This window comes from Fusarium venenatum, assembly GCF_020744135.1.
Source record: "Fusarium venenatum strain MPI-CAGE-CH-0201 chromosome Unknown EDB82scaffold_4, whole genome shotgun sequence".
Taxonomy (NCBI): Eukaryota; Fungi; Ascomycota; class Sordariomycetes; order Hypocreales; family Nectriaceae; genus Fusarium; species Fusarium venenatum.
Window position 1 is genome coordinate 4,284,768 of NW_027072132.1, and position 20,803 is coordinate 4,305,570.

Consider the following 20,803-nt stretch of genomic DNA (forward strand, 5'->3'; position numbering starts at 1 on the left):
CCTTGGTGAACGGCTACTTGCACATAGGCACCGTTACACTATGTACTCTCATGGGTTTAGCTGACACCAGCCAACTACCGGTACATTTGCAGGCACAAGTCAATACGCGATATCAGTTACCAAAACCGATCTCAAAGCCTCCCCTGCTGCCGGGAATATGCGAAACGCTCGCTCATGTACTATCGAATATGTTGATGTGTAAATGATCCGATAACCCACATACCAACCGCACATCTTTCCTTCCTAACCCAGGGTTGTTTGGCGATCAAGATCAGCAAAGTGACTACCCCTGCTAGCATATCCATCCCATCTGGCATGTGTCTGTCATCCGAGTACTCGCAAGCCCCAATACAAGGCCAGCAATTGTAGCCATCGAGTGAAGATTAGCGTGCGAGGCTGGACTGGACACCAAAGATTGTCCTTCCTATCCGTATCCAGTATCAGCTCGAGATGAGACGCAGCCCTGTTAAAATTGGCCCAGCTAGGTCTACGCCTGCATCAGGACCAGTTACTATAATTCTGAATGTCCTGGGCTAGCTAGCTCGATGAAAGGGAACAGGCAATTTTTGCAATGCTTATTTGTTCTTTCGTGTCGCGGATCAACCGATAATCGTCTCCTGCACTACGATAAACCAAACGATTGCACAGCAGCTGTTGTCTCTGCCGCATCGGCCTGGTGGTATGAGGAGAAAGAACGAAGACAGACAGACATCTCCTACTAAGCATATCTACAAATGGCCTCTATTCTCTGTGCTGAGCTGTACATTCTATGATCTTGGGCTTCTACCTTCCACCCCTGTACAGGTTGAATTCCACATTCAAATTGCGACAAGTACTGAGCTTATGAACAAGCATAGTCATACATACTCATGTTCATTAGCTGATAACTTCAAAGTGGGACGGCACAATACATAGGAATTTCTGACCGGATTTGTCTTGAATGCTCATGTATAACTCTCAGTATATTGTCCGAATCAGGTAATCAACCCAACCGGATCTCTGAGCTTCTATACCACCAGCCGAGGGATCTTCTCCCCTGCACTTCCTTACGCGCGATCGAATCCCGAAGCCAAGTTTACCGTCAACCAACCAGACAAGCCAGGACCATACCACTGATCTAGAATTGATCGGTCCGCCAGCTTACACGTCAATTTCCCTTCTGCTCTTCCGCCTCATCGTTGCCACATAATGTGACAGTATGCAGGGTCACCATCCATCCCACCGACTATATCGTCTGTTTTGCTAGCTCATGCCATCTGGAATGTACTATACTTCGGAGACTCGTCTCATCTAAGTTAAGTCAATCTCGGACGCCAATGCCTCGTTGTCACCAACGGCCGCTAGCGTACGCCTCCCATATGGATGGTTCCTTGCCCCCCTTAGGTCGATCAAATCCCAATTGTAGATATGATCGTCAGGCTTCGACCCCAACCCACCCCCATTGACTTGGGGCTGTCGAGCGTCGGCGAACTTGCGCAAGCAGGGAGAAAGAGGAACGGAGTAGGAAGACAAACGGGCGCAGGTCTGTCTTACTTTGGGGGAACTAAAAAAAGCACTGGGCTTACACGAATCGTTTTTCTGGGCACTAAAGAGCAACGATAACCTCTACGCTGTGTATGAAATCAAAAGTCAAGTAACTTCAGCACGAGTCGTTACTGTGTGGTTCAAGCTTACAAGTACACGTACACTTCACAATGGCTGTTTTTCTCTCTTGGTTGATCGTCTTGATTCTTTTGGCGTATCGTATCCCCAAATCAGTAGGCCACGCTATCTATGCTAAGTCCATCTCTACAAGAGGGCAAAAAAGAATAAAAGCAAATAGGAGGTATCTTGCAAGCAGTCCCAAACGGCCTACCACATAACCTTTGACACCCCCCTTTCCTTGTCATGAATTGAATTGAAAAGTCCCTATTCATCCGCGCCTTGGCACAAGCTGCCGTCCTCTTCAATGCTCCTCGCTCAAGTAAAACAGAATATTCAAAAAATCCGGATCTATGCACAATTGCACATAATCTTTATATGCGTTCAAACGCTTTCCCTTGGACTACTCGTGAGAAGTCACCTTTCTTCGCCTCTCCATGTCCTCTCTTCCACCCAGCCTTGCACCCCCCTTCATTTTGCCGTTGCGTGGCGTAAATGTGTAAAAGTCAACCGCTGATATGGCTGTTATATGATAAAAACATCGGGCGACGAGGTTGTGTCGCCTTAGTGGGGGAATATTCGATCTTTCAATGATGAAGCTGAGGATGTCAAACTGCTGCGTTTGCTGGAATCCTTCCCGGACGTGAAAGAACTATTCTCTGCCTTCTGACCCTCCTCTACAAGGTTCGTTGTGCTCTGTCGCTGTGGTTTCTTTAGAACACTTCTGGATTTGTCATTGGAGAAGCCGGTTAGGGACGGTCGCTCGCTATTTGACTCGCTGCTGCGACGTTGCTTGGTGAGCTTCCGAGGGAATCGCTTCTGAGACTGAGAGGTAGAACTGTCCGCGATGGAAGCAGTGTCTATAGAGCGATCGTCGCTCGACATACGGCTAGGGGCAGCCGTGCTTGTCGAAGGTGGCACAACGCCCGGAATCGTTAACGGTGATGGCTCTCGCTGCTCTTTGCCGTACACAGGACTTTCCTGTGCTTGCAACGCAGTCTGGTCAACGGGCTGATTAAACACAGCCTCTTCCTGCATAGGATCAAGAGATGCATTGGATGGCCCTCTTGTTCCCACGCTCGGCTTCACTACAGGGGACGGAAGAACAAAAGAAGAATCCGATTTGGTAGTGGGAGCCCCCGCAAGCGTGTGCGGGCTGAGGGTCGACCCTTGGGGCACTGGAGGTGATGGCTCTGGCTTTGGTGCATGCTATGACAAGTCAGTATTTGGTTTTCTGTGATAATTTGGTTCACTTACCTCGATACACAGGTACGCTTCGAGCTTCTTCTTGAGTATCTCCGACCTGACAGGTTTGGCAAGATAGTCATTCATGCCAGCAGCCAAGCACTTCTCCCTATCTCCTTGGATTGCAGAAGCCGTCATGGCAATAACCAAGATTGTGCGCACTGCGTCCAAAGAGTCCTTCCTAATCAGCTTTGTTGCCTCATAGCCGTCAAGAACCGGCATCTGGACATCCATCAAGACAACATGATACGGTCTTCCCTCCTTGGCTTTTTGTCGAAGGCCTTCGACAGCTTTAAGTCCATTGTCATAAGCCTCGACACCCTTGTACCCCAGCCTCTGCACATACTGGATGGCAATCTTCTGGTTGATGGGGTTGTCTTCGGCAACGCAAATGCGAATCTCATCCTTGGGCACCTTGGATAAGTCCAGGTAAGGGTTTGGTGATTCGGCTCGCTCTACGGGGGAGGCAGCTGCAAAATAGCGGTCGGTCGAGGACGTAGCTTTAGTCTGCACATCGCCTGCAGCAACATCGGGCTTGGCCTTTTCGAACGTGACGGTAAACCAGGCTGTCGTACCCACGTTTTCTTCGCTCTCGAGCCTAATCTTACCCTTCATCATTGTTTCAATGAGAGATTTGCAAATGCTGAGACCGAGACCACTTCCTCCATACTTTCTTGCAGTACTGGCATCCGCCTGGCTGAAAGGCTGGAACAGTTTGGCCAGTTGCTGAGGAGGAATACCAATACCAGTGTCCCGAACCCAGAAGGTAAGAGTAGCATGCTCCTGCGTCTCCTTGTCAAGTCGGGCTCCAATAGTTATCGAGCCATCTTCAGTGAACTTGAGACTGTTTCCAATAAGATTACCCAGCACCTGGTGAAGACGAATAGGGTCGCCATATATCAACATAGGCGGCAGGTTGATGTTCTGTACAATCTTGACATTCTTCTTGGACGTTTTTTCGCGGTTGCTGTAGGAGACGGCCCGAACGACTTCGCGAACCATATCTTCGGGGTTGAAAGCAATGATGTACAGCTTCATCTTGTCCGCTTCCATCTTGGAAAAGTCCAGAATGTCATTAATAACAGTCAGAAGCAGATCAGCCGACACTCGGATAGAGTCGGCCATCTCAAGCTGATCTCTGTTCAGGTCACTGTCACGGAGGAGCTCAGAGTTACCAATAACACCATTAAGGGGAGTGCGAAGTTCGTGAGAGACGTTGGCCAAGAAAATGGATTTGGCCTTGGCCGCCTCCTCCGCAAGCTTGACGTTCCGTTTGGCTTCCGCTTCCGCGTTCTTGGCCTTTGTCTCTGCCTCGAGTGCCTTGGCTAGAGCTCGCTTCTGTACGGCGACCATAGAGCGGTTTTCTGCCGAAATCTTCTCTACGTTCTTCATCGCCAGCGCGTTCGAGTAACTGATGCCAATTTGGTTGACAAGTAGTTGCAGGACAGTGACATTGCGATCCGTGAAAGCACCCGGTTCGCCCTCAAGATAGAGCACACCCAGTAGCGGTTTGTTGCCATGGCAGATTGGAATGGCAATTATGCTCTTGCCAACAGGATTTCTTTGAAGCCATGAATCGTTGACGTTGCCGAATCTCTCATCAGATACCAGGTCAGGGACGAAGACCGACTCAAGGAAACGCGTGGAATAGAGAACGACATTCTCAGCGATGAGCGAGGTTCCAGATAGGGGTATACCTGGTATATGTGCTGAGGCACCTCTCTCTGGGTCGCCACTAGCTGCTACGCACCAAGTGTCCATATCGTTCTCTTGGACGACGATGGCAGCCAGTGTAGCCGAGCCACCGCACGTTTGCAGGATGACGTCGCACATAGTCTTCAAAAGCTCGTCTACTTGCAACACGGAGGAGATAACCTGGGAAGAGACAAGAATGGCATGCAGATCGATCATATCGAGAGCAGGCAGTCCCACTCCGGGCTCGGCCTGGATACTCATAGAACCCCTCCATGCTCCTATGCGCTCGCCCTTGTTAAGGTCGGGCATGTTCATGGTATTAGATGGAATACGTGTCAGATCTCCACCGTCCTCCGCTTCTACAGTCCGGTACTGAACGGATGCTGTGTCAGCAACGAAGTCGGTCTGCACGCCCGTATCGGTGGTTCGTTGGTTCCTTGTAGGGCCATGCAGTAGCAGGCTGTGTTCCTCCTCGACGGCTTTCGAAACACCAACGGCACCCATCTGCCTGAACAACCCAACCGCTTCAAGAAGCGCTGCACGAGCTGATCGACGTGCGCTTCGCCGGATGAACATGCCAGCCATGAGGTAATTGCCAAGGGCTTCATCGAAAATCGAATCATGCTCGGTAGCATGGTCCAGGGCACACTCGTAGTTCTGGATGGCATTTCCATAATTGCCGGACAGCTCCTCAACCTGGGCCTGCAGGAACTTCATCCAACTCAGGTAGTTAATGTCTGAGAGGGTGCACCACTCATCCATCATCTTGGCATAGCGTCGCAGTTCCCTGATGACCTCCTCGACCTGCGAGGAAAAGGTTTCATCTGGAGAACAAGGGAGCTGGAGTTTCTGCAGCAGGTATCCGGCACGAGCTAGCCCGTAGAACAATAGTATCACCCTACTATTATAGGAAGACCAGAGCATACTGAGCTGATCGATAGCATGACCCCCAATTTCTACGGCACGCTCATAATGCCCGTAGAGGAATAAGGGTATGATCTCGAAGCTCTCGTAAAAAGTGATGGACCGGTTGCTTTTGCTGTTGCAACTGATCAACCAGTTCTTGTAGTTCTCCGCATTGTGGGTTTCGTCGTTCATGACTTCGAGTGCATTCGCAATGCGAGTCTTGCCCTGCAGAGCCCTGCAGAGCTGCTTGACGACAATGAGTACTGAACCTCCTCGAGAGTCAGAATACCAATTGGGAATCTCCTCACAACCGTACTGGCAGAATCCTTCAAGGTCTGCGCAATTCTCTCCGCCGAAAAACTTGAAGATTGCAGACACGCCGTACGACATTATGATCGATTGTCTGTCGCCAGCAACTGACGCGTATTCCACAGCATCCTCCATCTGTGCACAGATCATGGGCATCGTCAGATGAACGTGACCAATGCACATGGAATAAAGCATCAATCCGCGAGCAAGGAAGAAAGGGTCTCGAGATTGATAAAGAAGGTCCTGGGAAGTGTTGCTCAGATCTACTGCGAACTGTGTCATGTTGAAGCGAGACAGCGCGATCATTGCGAGATAAAGGAATGCCATTCCAGACTGCGGATAAGCGCCTCTTTCCAGGTGCATTTCTACCATCATGAGGCTGAGATGATAAAAGCGCAAGCTGTCACTCCACCAAGCGGCACTAACGGTTTCTGACAGGACGGCTCCTATGGACGCAACGTTGGCATCTACCGCCTGTTTATAATTGAGGAGTTTTTCCTGGCCCATTGTCTGGATTTGAATTGATAATCGTTCGAACTTATCATCGCACTTCTTGAAACTCGGCTCATCATCGACAGTAACCTGAAGCCCAACCAGGCAATCTTTGAGTGAAGCTAGAGCAGCAACGGAATCGCCACTTTGTGCGCATATCCTCGACTGCAAGACATATGCCGGTGCTTTATCGAATGGTGATTTTCCATTGGTGAAGATGGTGCTGAGAATGTCATTTGCTGCCATGTAATTACCCATATAGAGATAACACTCGGCTGTTCTTAAGTATAGTTGCATCGTTTCGTCGTAAGACACATCTTCCCTGCCTTCCGTCCATGGGTCGTCCTGTAATAGAGATACAGCTGTTTTGTAATACTTTGCGGCTGTAGGCTTTGCGCCACTCTCTGCAGCATCTTGAGCACAGCTTGTCAACAAATTGCGGTATTGTCGACGATTGGAAATTTTTCTCTGAATTATATCGACCGCGGCACAGATGTGCGACGCTATGTTGTCCAATTGTTTGATTTCGCTGCCATGGTATTTTTGGAGTGTTTGCACGATGATAAAGTGCATCTTCCGTGAATTGCACTCCTGCAGATCAGCTGAAGCATGGATATATCGATCGTGGGCGAACCTAAATCGATCATCGGTCTCACTAGGTACTATGATGTATGCCTGGATGGCGGCTTGAAGGCCGGCGATAGCTTCCCCTTGAGAATATGACTTGTGAGTGAACGTGGTACAGCATGCCCCTCTGTCGTCGTCGTGGTAGTCGAACTCACCACTCATCAACCGACAAATGAGTTCGAATGAGAATGAGTTGCCAATAAGGGCGGCCCAAGCTAATAGGGTTCGTGCTGCTGCAGGGAGTTCTGACAAGCGATGGGTAATGAACGCGGTATCAAGCGTATCATAATCCTTTTCTCCTTGGAACTGCTCAAAGAGCCTGTCGAGGTCGTAGTGCCATTGACTGTCCCTATAGTCGTACCAGATACACTTCTTCCGGTGGCAAGCACTCAGCATCTCCCTCATATAGAATGGGTTGCCTGCCGTTTTAGACTGCAACACCAGCGCAAGAGGCAAGACTTCTTCTTTCGGTCGACAGAGTGTTGTTGAGACATATTGAACTATGTCATCTTCGGTCAGGGGTGACAGTGCAATGCGAGTGATTAAAGGGCTGCCAGAGCGAGGGAATTCTGCAAACATGATTTAGCCAAAGGTTACTAAATCCAAACAAATATTCATACATACCCTCGTTCTCGGGGAGATGAATCATGCTTTGGATCTTCTCCCATGTGATTTCTTCAGTGCGATAGGTCATAATGATGACCATCTTCATTCGTGAAGCGATGATTTGAGAGACCAGTTCCATAGACTCATCATCGGCAAAGTGGAGATCATCTAAGCAGAAACAAATGAACTTGTGTGCAGTAAAAACTCGAAGTACATCCAGAAAGATGTTCATCAGCCGCATAGTCTTGGTGGATGTGCCAGTACGAAGAAAGTCTGAAGACGATTGCGAAGCAACACTGGGGTTTCTCGCAACTAACTTGGGAGAGCCACCAGGAGATGATCCTCGGCGCTTCAGTCCTGACCTAACACTACTTTTGCTCGAGCTAAATTGTAAAGATGATGAAATCGATCTGCCAATCGTTGTTTCTGGGGGGCCGAGAAGAAACTCTGGAAGCCCTAATAGGCGATGCAACATGGGCCAAACAGGACGAACGAATTGCTTGAGACCCTGGTGGAAAGGAGTCTCGGTGTTTCTCTCACCCCAGACCTGCTTGAACAGGGACGAGAGCAGCTTAAGCAGAGGTCCAAAGGCAGTTCTCCTGGCCGTATCAAACTTGGCCGTGGCGCAGTAACCTCGTCTCCTTGCATCAACAAGAACGCTTTGGACAAGGCAGCTCTTCCCAAGACCACCTGCGCCTTCAATTGTAACAACCTCGCAGTAATCACGACGTCGGAACTTGGCAGAGCCTAGTTGTCTTGATAAGCTAGACGCTGTTGACTCCACCATACTGTGACGGGTCTGAGAGTCAGGTCCAGAACTTTCGACGAGACTGCGTGTTTCAATGGAAATGGATTGGTGTCTCTCCCAGGGTCTAGCGACTCGAGGAAGTGTGCCCGAAGGTGACGATGCGATTGTATCGCCAGAAACCGTTTGAGTATCTGAATATAAGGGGTTGAAGCTGGTCTTTGGCATTTTGGTTTCGGAAGGAGCAGTATGTGTGAACGAGCCGCTTCGATAGTTGGTGCCGTCTACAGAGCTTGCTCCTTCGCTAGATATATCATCGAACGCGGCGACGTCATTTGATAGAGTTGAGCCGTCAGAGAATCTGTTGGTGTTTCCCTTGAGACTCATGGCGTGACTTTTTGCAACACGATCAATAACCTTGCTCAATTCTGCTTGCTCCTGCTGACGACCGATCATGATGGCAGGAAGCATGAAGAAAGACGATACATCCCTTGTGCCAATCCTCCACTCCTTGAGTGCCAGCCAGTCTCCATCGCCGAGGAACTCATGAACCTTGGCTAAATCGTAACGAAGGCCGCTCGCTGAGTGGTATCGATCTGTGACACTCTTTGCTGTGCACCGTTGTATAATCCTTCCAATAACATCCGGAACGTCGAGTCTCACGGTAGATACGTTTGGTATCCTCCGACCAAGAACACCTTGTACAATGTCAAGAGGAGTGTCGCCCTCGAAAACAGGCCGCTGGGTCAATAGGGTCCAGAACAAGACACCCAGGGAGTAGATATCGGTACGGCTATCTGGCTCCGCAGGCATTCGACCTGTTTGTTCGGGGCTTATGTATAAGAGCTTGTTCCGTGCTCCAAGTTCTTTCGAAAGAGTAGACCACCCGGTGCTTGTCAAGCCATGTTCAAACGAACGAACCCCAGATCCAAAAGACATGACTTTGACCTGCCCTGTCTCAACGTTGAAGTGGAACGCATCACCTCGAATCTCGCCGTGTATCATACCAAGATTATGGTGGAGGAGTTCCAGACATTGTGCTGCGCCTATAGCAAAGTCGAGAAAGTATTGTAATGAAATCGGGTCGTGCAACTCGGGTTCATTCTTCCGTAATGAGGTAAAGGTTTCTCCGTGAGTACGAGCTCTGTAGAAAGCAGGGCCCATATCCAGCACCTCCAGCAGGTAATTAGGCCCAGGATGTTGGTATATAGCAACAACAACCTGAGCGCGATCGCCAGGGAGAGGGTTTAATCTAATCAAATCCAGAGGTTTGACAATATGCTGACCGGTCGGGTCCGAGTTGGCAATTAAGCTTCTGGCGATATGAAAAGCCCGCTCTTCTCGTAAAGCATGGTAAGATATCCGAGCAACCACTTTTTCTTCGATATAAGGAGCATCGTTTGGGTTGTTCGATGAGGAGGAGGCTGGGGGTGTAATTGCCTGGGTATCATAGCCATCGGTATTCGATATTGGGGCGTAAGGTTCTGACGGAGATGGGCGGCCAGAATGCAGCCTCAATGCTGATCCTGGGCTTGAAGCATTGTGTGAGCTCGAGGGCGAAGGCACCGACGAGACAAAACGGGTGCCAACAACATGCCTAAATGTAGTTAGAGAGGGAGAAAGTCTTTTGACCAGGGCCATAAGCAACCGTCGTGGCCCGTGGTGGGGGTTTTACCAGTAGTCATAAGAAGAATGGAAGGGTAGCTGGTTTTCATCCCAAGTATATCCAGCTATCTGACGCAATCGCTCGTATATTCGAGGCGGCGGATCGAGAAGGTCGTCGGTAACGAGCGGAGCACTGTCCATGATGGAGCGCAAACGGCGGCGCGCCGCGAGGGCGAATCAGTCGGTGCCGGTAGCAAAGCGGGAAGGCTACGGGAAGCGAGTGTTGGTATTCAATCTAGGTCTGAGGCACATGAAAGTGAAGCGCCCATCATCGGAGATATATCGGCTGGGACAGGTCGCAAGCAAAGAAGGAAGAATTCGGTATCGAAGGACTAAAGCGAGAGTCGGGCGCAAGCAAAACACGGCGTAAAATGGGGGAAAGAGACGATGACTTTGAATATCTGGATCGGGATATTGTAGGATCTGCGTCTGGAAGGCCGAGCGTTTGGTGGAACTCTTCTGGGACGGAACAGTGCTGATATGACCCTGTCTATGACGGTAGAGGCTCACAATGGACAATAATACGTTGACGGCAGATCCGGTCAGCGTCTGGGGAATGGGGATTCAGGAGGGCGAGACAAGGTAAGGCTCCGGCAAAAAGAAGATGGAGTTGAGGACGAATCGAATGATAGCAGCTTTGTGGTAGTTACTGGACCGAACCGTGACCGCCGAGCACAAGCAAGTAGGCAGTGTGGGTTGGGGTTGGGGAGTTTGAACTTTGGAGTTGGTTTAGTTAGGTCAAGGTTGGCTTAGATTTGGGATGCCGCTACTGGGTAGCAGAAAAAATGGTCTCCTAAGACTTAGGATACAAAAATAAGTAGTCTAAGAACTATAGACCAAGGGGCATAAAGTGACCTACTAATTTTGTCTTTTATGCTTCCAGCGGTCAATTTTTCTGATACCCTGACGTGCCGGACTACCTATGAGTGGACTTTGTGGATTCCCGCCCCCCCAGTCCCAGTACTTCAAAGTGAGATACTTGGAAGTAACTAACAATTGGATGTTTATGTTATTTTGAGTGTCTCTCTGATAATTGGGTTTATTAGTTTGTGGTATGCTTGAAGCTGGTGCAAATCTAACCCATTGATACTACAAACAAACTACCTCCTATATCCAAACAGTTCTCAAGTCAAGTCAACTGGTTTCTTATCGATGCGACTCATCGGAATTGGCTGCCGTCCGGGTTATGTGTGTGTGTTTTTTTGTGTGTGTCAAAGATACAGGGTCCAAGTCTTGTTCGCAGACTGGTCCCGCCTGGGAAGGGTAGTGGATGACGGAATAGCAAGGGTGGTGTCCCGATTTGACAATTGGGCGCAGGCAGTCAGACGTAGTTGGAGATGCAGAGTAACCATGAGCAGAACACGTTGTTCTCTGGTTAGTTTTCACAGTTCAAGCCCTGCATCTTCAGCTTCTATTGGACCATCTTGGCCCTGTTTCAAAACAAAACACAGAAAGTCATGCAATCAAAACATCTATGACTCCACCTCCACCACCACCACCATCGTGAACATCCTCTCTGCGAAGTATAGTGGTCACCATAATATGCATATTTGAGTCCCATAACCGAAACTCTACATCGTTTCCAACTCTTCTATTACCCCCTTGGGCATCGACGATAATATCCTCTCGGGTTAAGGATGCCCTGGTCAGTTATCTCTTCTCTACTAATAACTCTCTTTCCTGCCCATCCCTTTTCCTTCTGGCCAGAGCGTAGAGCTAGAAGAAGAAGAAATTTTCTTTAGCTTTGCAGGTTACGTGCTGCCAAGAGTAGACTCCGGCAGTCACTTTTTATAGCGCATCCATCAATGTGCTGTACTTGCTGTACATAGTATCCGTGCAGCGACTGTGGCCTATTTTAGCAAGAGAGAAAAAGGTGGGATTGACAAATTTCGGCTCATGCTGCGAGATGGACCCTTGTGGCGTCGTTTATGGGTCGCTGCACTACCAAGCGCTTGCTTTATTGACTTTTCTCTTAGGTTGTTTGGCGTTGCTGTTTTGATGATCTCTTGCAGTAGCGCATTCTCCTGGCATCCATTCCTGTAATGAGAGTCTGAAATTATTGTAATCTACACTTTTCCCTGTACTCATTGTCGAGCATTACGTGGTGACTGAGAAAATAATTTCGATTCCATTTATACTGAGTCTTACACTTTAACCCCTGATTACATTACCTACGTAGCGATGATGTACGTGGCTGGGAGTTGATGAGATGTCATTGCGATGTTCAGCTCGTGGCTATCAGTCCATTGTGAAACAACATCACACCTAAACACCATGTATCACTAATGATGAGAAAAGGCACCAAAAATAATAATAAAATAAAGCAAAATACACAAAGAGAAAAATTAAAAACACAAACAGATTGTATATTCTATTGTATGTTGTATACTATTATGTATCTGTATAGGACAATCCGTTCATTTGTCTAGCCCTAGAGCAAAAATTCCAGATCTATATCCTTTATCATGCCCCGCTTCTCCAGCGGGAACCTATATCCATCCGGCCGTCCAGCTAACTGGGAACATTCACCAGCAGCATCTTGTCTTATTTCCCATCATCAATCCTAAAATTCTGGACTCGTCATTCCTCGAGGCGCTAACTCGCTTCCCACAATGTTTTCTTGTACACATATCTCTTGAAATATCAAACAACGTGCCCAACCCAATGTTAGATTGCTCACGCCATACCTTCAACTCCGACTCCAATGCAGTGGTTGCTTACTGAGCCTTGGAGTGGCTGGGGATTCCGTTGGTCTGGGGAGTGCTGAAAACGAAGTTCTGGGTGAGACGACGCTCAGTGTTCTGGCGGGAGTTGACAAAGTCGGGGTAGTTGAGGGTCAGCTCGACAGCACCGCTGTGGATGGCATCGACAGCCTCAACACCGAGCATGAAGGAGTGGTCCTGGTTACCGACCTCGTATCGCCAGCTGCCGAAGCGGCCACGGGAGAGGATGTCCATGGACTCGAGCTTGGGGAGGACCTGCTTGAGGACACCCTCACGCTCGAGAGTGGGGGTGGGGTAACCGTGGTCGAAAGCACGGTGGTAGGTGGAGACAATCTCGTCCTCAGGCTTGATCATCTCAGTGTTAATAAGACCCTGGATGCTGTCCTTGAGGAGGTTCTCAACATCGACAGGCTTCATGGTGGACTGAGAAACCTCAAGCATGATGGACCAGTAAGGACCCTCCTTGGCCTCGGAAGAAGCAGCCTTCTCACCGTTGGCAAGGTAGAGAGTAGGGAGCTTGGCATCCTTCTGAGGCTGGTTGTAGGGAGAGTAGTTGGAGAAGATGGTGGCACGGTAGAAGGGGCAGTTGTCCTCGGGGAAGTACAACCAGCACTTGTCACCAATGCGCTCAGGGCGCTCACCTCGGATACCGACACCAATGACGTGAGTGGTAGAGTAGTAGAGCTGCTTGGTGAGGGTCATGAGCTCCTGGTTGCCGAGCTTCTCGGCGAGGTGGTCAACAGCCATGGTGTTGACGAGCTTGTTGTAGCTAATGGTGCTGCCGTCGGCGAAGTAGGCAATCTTCTTCTCGCCATCGATCTTGGTGACCTCACCCTGCTTGCCGAATCGCTTCTTCTCCTTGGGGATGGTCTCAGCGACAGCGATCCAGATACCACCGGTACCATCGCGGGCGGGGAATCGGAAGGTAGCGTTGGGGCCCCAGTTACCGGCAACCTTGTTGAGGATAACGTTCTTGGTGACAAGCTTAGCGTCAGGAGCGGCGACACGCTCACCGAGCCACTGGCATTGCATCTGCAGCTTGTTAGTACACCGCCTTCACCGTCTTCTGTATGGGGCATGATAGCGTACCTTCTTGGTGGGAACAGCCCAGACCTTGTAGTTGTAAGGTCGCATGAAGATGTTGGCAATGCCCTCACCCATCATACGCACGATCCACTCGTCGAAGTCCTTGGGTTTGGTGTTGGCGACACGGCATTCGAGAGCAGAGTCGATAATACCCTCAATACAGTCGACCTGGTCCTCCTTGGGGAGCATGGAGATGTTGTTCTGGAAGGGGTAAGGAACCCAAAGGCCCTTGTAGCGCACGTAGGAGATTCGCTGGTGGGTGTACCAGTCATCATCCTTGGGGAGAGCCTCGTCGATACAGTCGTCGAAGTACTTGTAGTGGGAGAAGATAACGTGGCCACCGACGTCGTAGAGCTAGAAAATTGCAGGTTAACAACAAGGTTTTCGATTAAGATTTAACGGCAACAACTTACGAAACCCTCGGGAGTGGTATCAGTACTGGCAAGACCACCAGCCTTGTCAGAAGAGTCGACAATCAGCCATGAAGGGCCGTTCTGTATACATCGTCAGTCGAGATTCTTGACTCTTGCGAGAGGTGGCGGTGAGGGCGGCATACAATGTGGTTAAGACGCTTGGCAGCACCGAGACCAGTAGGTCCCATACCAATAACGAGGACATCGACGTTACTGAGAAAGCATAAAAGTCAGTAAACTTTGTTTTAACAACAGAAAGCAAATCGTGGCGAGCGTTGCTATCAATCAATCGTAACGACAGGCGGAGGAGTAACTCACGTATTGGCCATGGTGGGGGTATTAGATGAAGCTGTAGTGGGTATTGGGAAGAGAACAAGAGGAAGAGAAATGCGCAGACGCTGACAACAATGGAGCGACTGGAAAGAGAAGAAGCTGTACAGAACAACGAGAAGACAGCGAGAAGATCAAAGCCCCGTGGTAGCTGTAGATATTGACTGCGATGGATTGCAGAAGTGAGGTGGCTTCAGGAGAACGGGTGGCAGAAAAGGAGAGACGGTAAGGTAACTAAACGGATGGCGGGGCTAAAATTATTTTGGAGCCCCTAGACAGAGGAGGGGGGACCCGACTGGGGCTGGGTCCACCCACTCGACGACCCCTGGACTGCGGCGGACAGGCGAACGTGGGTGGTGGGCTGTAGGTTGTAGGCTGGGCTTATTCTTATATGGGATTGGACAATCTTGATGTGACAGATCTTGTGGTGTTTAGGACAACCAGACTTAAAGTGACGATATCAGAGACTTTAAGATGGGAAAAGGGGTCATTCTCAGCTTAGCCAAATCATGTGCTCACAGGTACCTATATGTATTTGCGTTTTAACGCATCACCTGTGATTGTTGTATATTATGTAAGCCTCACAACCAAGATGGATGTTGCTCGAGTCAATTTCAGCATCACCTTACCCTACGGCAATTTTCAACGCTAGTCCGGAGGTCAGAGTCAGCCATGCCCGAATTACCTCACTACCTGTGTACGTTGATTTAGTATAATACCGCCGTAACATGCTACATACCATAGTAGTCTAAATTTTGCATGAAATTTCACTTAACACGCTTGCTACTCGCCTGTATATGTAACGGGCACTGTGCCATGGATGCAGAATATCACCTAGCTTCTTTTATAATTAGTGCCATAGCTGTTGAGTGGCTCCCGTCGTCTTGACTTCTGCCAAGATCCCATCAAGCCTAGAAGCCTTGCCGAATGCTATGAGGCTGATCTTTTGTCAATCTGATACGTTTCCAATATACTTGAAACTTGCCTATCCGAAAAACCAAGACATTGGTATAATCGTCGTCACCCTTGCTTCATAGCTGTTGAGTGTTCAAGTTGACACATACGTGGTGGTTGGTCCCACGCCATGGACTCGAATAATTCATCGATGCATGAGGCCCCCACACGGGTATTGCTTGTAATTTCCTGAGATGAGCTGTAATTCTACCTTCAAGAGTAGATAAGATAACAGTTGGAGTAAACGTGTCTCTGACTGGATGATAGATCACGACTCCTAGTCAGCCTTCTCTTTTGGCCAATCCAAGCAAGGCCCAAGACTTGACATCAATCTCTGTCCCGCCTGTCACCAAATTAATCCAAGACGCCACAACTCGATGCTTGTATTCGAGTTCTGGGCCCCCGGACTCAATCTCAGACTCCAGAGTGGGCGTCGTGTAGTGCATGTATCATTGTCGTTTGAGATCGGGGGGTTGATGCTCGTTACATAGATACAACAGCAAACAGTCTCGTGTTCCAAAACTCCCGTTTCTCGTGCACTCTGAGTCCGTTAAACCGTTTTGTCAGGCAACCGCCATTTTTGCCCCCCTCCTAATGTACTCACTGATCAACTGTCAGCTCGGGGACAAATCTGACAATCTCTCAAAATTGTCACAACCAAAGCCAAATCGACTAGTTTCTAGATGGAAAATGCAATGTCAGGGGTGATTAACAAGATGGATGGATGGGTGGGGAAGATTTAGTGCAACAGTCGAGGGATGCTGTATCCGTACAGTGTCCAGAGTGTGTATGTAGCTTTATCTTGATAAGATATGAACGCTACTGATGATCCAATACTAATTCTTTCGCCAGAGCGTCAACGTCAACTGCCAGCGCGCGCTATAAAACACCAGAACGAAGCGGTCAAAGGCTAACAGGAGCTATCAGTTTGACTACTGAAAAAGTCGACACTAATCGATGTAACGAGCTTCGCTTCTCCCTTCTCCCTTTGGACCTATTCTCCGTAGACAAGCGATGATCACGGCTATTGTTCCCACAACATCGGCTCATGGCATCCACCTTGGAAACCACCACCATCAAGATATTGAAGCAGCGAGATGAGGGCCACGCATAAGGCTTCGTAACCCTTAACCAACAAACGTCACTAGACCCAGATATATCTCAGGATTAACTGGTGGTTTCGCAAGGCTCCGTCCCCACTAAACACGGATGTTTTCGAATCCTCCATCAGTTGCAATCATTGCACGCACGTACTCTGAAACGAGGGAGGCAGATCAACAACGGGATCGTCCTGGCGTTACAGATTAGTTCTTGTCGACTTTTGAGAGGTGGCTTGGAGGGAAGGCTTGCACCTCGCGTGGTAATACCAGCCTTGGTTCAGTCTGAGCCCTGGCCCATCATAGCATGGATGTCACTTTGACTGCCGACAGCGTCACCCGTTAGCATATTTCTATCAAGGGATGACCATACAAAAGAGGTCTGGGATGTGTTTGTTTCAGGAGGAATTTAATATATGCAATTATACCCAGCAACCAAGAATATAGAGTTTGGCCTCCACAGAAAAAGTCCTCTCCGATCACAACACAAGGAGATAATCCAACTCCCCAAAGACCCCTTTCACACCTATGCAAGTACAAGTACTTGTACTCGATTAATAAATGGGTTATATATGAGACGACGCCTGGTACCATGCCGATTTCACGGTGCGCAGCTGGGCTCAGTCGATTCTCTGCATTGTGCTTCTATTGTCGGCCAGCGTGTGATAGATGGGTCTTCGACCCAGGACGCGAATGCTTAACTGAAAGCCAAGTCTCGGGAAAGCTGGGCCGGGTGACAGGGCAAGGCATTGATGAAGAAACATGGGCTTTTCATTTTGCACCTCTCGCTTGGATCTACACGTATGTGGGCAATACGGTGTTGGCATTCTAATCACGTTCCCGTGCCAAGCAGGATCTACCGATCAACTTGCTGGAGACCGTCCCATGCCATGACAATAGGACCGGTTGGGTTAAGACAAGCTCTCTTCAATGACTTTTTGTTCAGTGACGCTTCTTATGGGATTTCGATTAATCTACCGGCATGTCTCTACCAACTTTATGGATGTAGTGGTTAACTCGTATCGTGATCTAGTTAGCACATAGCGTTGCCAGACTTGACTCTTCCGTGCCAGTGAATGAACCAAGAATGTAACTCGTTGTTCGTCTACCACTTATGCGCAACCGTAAAATAGATATTATATAAGGGCGACGTAGGCATGTAGGTAGCAAAGTTAAGTATGAATTGTGTCATTGAAGCTGGGTCAAGCATCATGGAAATGTGTAATGGAAGTTTTGGCTGTAGTTGAAACTAATAAATAATAGTTTTTTTTATAGAGACCCCTACTTATACAAGTCATGTCTTTTATGTTTACTTTGTTCAAGCAGACACAACTTGATCTGTTCCGACTCTAGTAAGTGGTCTTATATAAACGTCTATTTTGAGGTGGCTTCGGTACTTAGTTGAAGGTTCACCAGAGCTGGTGGTTAATGAAGTTGTTATTTGTAGGTGTGTGCTAAGTTGGGAGTCAATATTATAACGATTTATACCATTATTAAACGTTCCTTCAATCTAAACACATTCAGTTTGTTACCGAGTTATTCATGTATTAATTATAACTAAGGCCACGATATCTTCACATGTTGCTGTTTAGCTACAGACATTCCTCCCTTTAACTTCAAACCAAAAAGCGTCATCATCAAACAAGAACACTCAGCGCACAGTGCAAGAACCAAGTACGATCTCCTCAACGTGGGCAAAATGATTCGCCAGGCTTAGCCCCCCCAGCCGCCGCCGCTCTCCTCAGAGTCAAGGAGAAATCCCCCCTGAACAGGAACAGGTCGGTCTGGAGGTATCAGCCAGTTTCTGTTCCAGTTACAGTACAGCCGGGTACGGTCTGTGATACACAGCCAGTACCTTGCAGGTGCATCCCACTGTCTAATGATTGCCCCCTGTACACGCGTCAAAGCAAGCTTTGCGTGGTACACGGTCTGGGAGTGCCTGTACCTGTACCTGTTCTTAGTACACACAGGTACATCCACATTTTGCTCGTGTTGGAAGCAACTGGCTGATCAATTCTTAGTGCTCATCCCTCCTCCACTAATATGCGTTAAAATGCCAATTTCAGAAGGGGAAGAAAACCCTTACAATATTTTTTCTAATTGCCGCGCCTCAGCCTGGACTGGCTTCCGTCCACCAAAATAACAGCAAACCCACACCCCCTGGATCCAAGATCCATCCATTCATTGCATTGGCCTTTCGAGATCTAGTCAACGTTGCTTTAGCTATTCCCCTTTTACCTTTTTACGTATGTGCCAACCAACTAACTAAATTACTCTTGATTCTCCTTATCCCCAGCAATCTCTCTTTTCCTCCTCCTTTCTCTTTTTCTTTTCTAGAATCAGGGACGACTTCTTGTTATCTTGTTTCTCTTCAGTCCTTCTCTAGCTTCTTAACGACTTACTACTGCCAGTACTACTTTATCCCTTGCTACAGTAGCTTGCCTTTTTTTCTCGCCTTTTTCTCTTCTTTGAGACTCTGTCTTGCCTGGGCCCCGCCAAATTGCATATCAAGCACCCCTCGCCTTCCCCGATTCTATCCCATTACAGGACTCGGCTGTCCGTCCGCTCGTTTGCGCGTCCCCCCTAAAATCTGTCTTCAAGGGGTCTCTTATCTACAACTTCTCGTCGACAGCCTCAACCAACCTTTACCAATTCTATCCCCCAAACCACCACCAAATAAATAATTAATCAAAATGTCGGCCGACGAAAAGATTCGAGTCTCTGGAGAGACGCCTCGTTCGACTACTCCTGTTCTTCCTACGGTTAACCCCGGTCTTGAGAAGTCAAAGCCCGCTGGTGCTTCTATTCACCCTACTTTCTACGTTATGTCAGTAACTTTGTTTCTCGAATTGACTTTTGCGATGCCACTTTTGCTAACGGCCTTTGCAGCGCCTGGATCGGTTTCTCTTCATCTGTCATTCTATTCAACAAATGGCTCCTCGATACCCTCAACTTCCGTACGTTCGCTCCTCGATCTCGTCACTCAATTTGCGGCTCCCTTGCTAACTTTGTATGCTTTCAGGCTATCCGGTCATTCTAACGACTTACCACTTGACTTTTTCGACCATCATTACCCAGGTTATGGCACGATGGACTCCCTACCTTGACGGCCGCAAGACTGTCAAGATGACCGCTCGCGTTTACGTCCGTGCCGTCGTTCCTATCGGTATCTTCTTCAGTTTGAGTTTGATTTGCGGAAACTTGACGTACCTCTACCTCTCGGTCGCTTTCATTCAGATGCTCAAGGCCACCACACCCGTCGCTGTTCTCATCTCTGGCTGGATCCTGGGTATTTCTGCTCCCAACCTGAAGCAGTTCCTCAATGTCTCAGCCATTGTTGTCGGTGTCATCATTGCGTCCATGGGCGAAATCCACTTTGTGACCGTTGGTGTGCTGTTCCAGATGGGCGGTATTATCTTTGAGGCTCTCCGACTCACCATGGTCCAGCGTCTTCTGAGCTCTGCTGATTACAAGATGGACCCTCTCGTCTCTCTGTACTACTTTGCTCCTATTTGCGCTGTCATGAACGGTGTCGTCGCCCTTATCTGGGAGATCCCCAACTGCACAATGGCCGAGGTTTACCATGTTGGCCTGTTCACTTTCTTCCTGAACGGTCTCTGCGCTTTCATGCTCAACGTCTCCGTCGTCTTCCTGGTAAGTTTCTCTTGGCAAATATTAGTCAGAAATCCAACTAACGTCCTTTTCAGATTGGTAAGACTTCCGCTGTCGTCCTTACCCTCTGTGGTGTTCTTAAGGATATCCTCCTGGTCGGTGCTTCCATGATGATTTGGGGCACACAGGTTTCTCCTCTCCAGTTCTTTGGTTACTCCATTGCTCTCGGTGGCATGGTTTACTACAAGCTCGGATATGAGCAGATCAAGGGCCACATTGCTGACGCCAACCGACAATGGGCCGACTTTGGTGCTCGCAAGCCTGTCCTCCGCAAGGTCACCGTCCTTGTTGCTACCGCTTTCCTCATCTTCACCCTTTTTGGCGGCTTTGCTCCTAGTTACTCTTCTGAGGTCGACCCCACCACATTAGCCAATGAGGTTTCCAACCGCTTCGGTATTAACGATGCTCAGCATGTCTAGAGCTCTCTGATACACTGTGGCGATGGGATACAAGACCCTGACGTTTACTTTACGGGGCGAACGGCGATCTAAGGAACTCTTTTCTATATCCATTATTTCCTTATGTATTACGCCAACCGAGTTTTTGAACTTGGCTTGAACGCGTCCATGGTCGGGTTGACTAGGCGCTCTTTTTTCT

General features: G+C 48.7%; 4 protein-coding genes across 4 annotated transcripts; 2 read left to right on the plus strand and 2 right to left on the minus strand.

Moving 5' to 3' along the window:
• Nucleotides 1–2,181: 2,181 nt before the first annotated feature.
• Nucleotides 2,182–10,272, minus strand: EDB82DRAFT_323329 (uncharacterized protein). The gene is made up of 4 exons (XM_025738457.2): nt 9,942–10,272; nt 7,540–9,863; nt 2,899–7,484; nt 2,182–2,850 (listed from the first exon to the last, which is right to left on the minus strand). The coding sequence occupies exons 1-4, from the start codon at nt 10,070–10,072 to the stop codon at nt 2,206–2,208; spliced, it is 7,686 nt and encodes a 2,561-aa protein (XP_025593216.2). The 5' UTR covers nt 10,073–10,272; the 3' UTR covers nt 2,182–2,205.
• A 1,951-nt stretch (nt 10,273–12,223) lies between these two features.
• On the minus strand, nt 12,224–15,157 carry EDB82DRAFT_569403 (uncharacterized protein; the record flags this gene model as incomplete). The annotated part of the gene is made up of 5 exons (XM_065609887.1): nt 12,224–13,686; nt 13,744–14,094; nt 14,154–14,234; nt 14,297–14,366; nt 15,108–15,157. The coding sequence occupies 5 exons, from the start codon at nt 15,155–15,157 to the stop codon at nt 12,649–12,651; spliced, it is 1,590 nt and encodes a 529-aa protein (XP_065463413.1). The 3' UTR covers nt 12,224–12,648.
• A 1,915-nt stretch (nt 15,158–17,072) lies between these two features.
• On the plus strand, nt 17,073–17,595 carry EDB82DRAFT_323418 (uncharacterized protein). Its single transcript, XM_065607481.1, has one exon. The coding sequence runs from the start codon at nt 17,287–17,289 to the stop codon at nt 17,548–17,550; it is 264 nt and encodes an 87-aa protein (XP_065463414.1). The 5' UTR covers nt 17,073–17,286; the 3' UTR covers nt 17,551–17,595.
• Nucleotides 17,596–19,227: 1,632 nt separating this feature from the next.
• Nucleotides 19,228–20,625, plus strand: EDB82DRAFT_529950 (triose-phosphate transporter family-domain-containing protein; the record flags this gene model as incomplete). Its single annotated transcript, XM_025738459.1, has 4 exons — nt 19,228–19,361; nt 19,424–19,491; nt 19,557–20,188; nt 20,242–20,625. 4 exons carry the CDS (start codon nt 19,228–19,230, stop codon nt 20,623–20,625), a joined length of 1,218 nt encoding a protein of 405 aa, XP_025593218.1.
• Between the last annotated feature and the right edge of the window lie 178 nt (nt 20,626–20,803).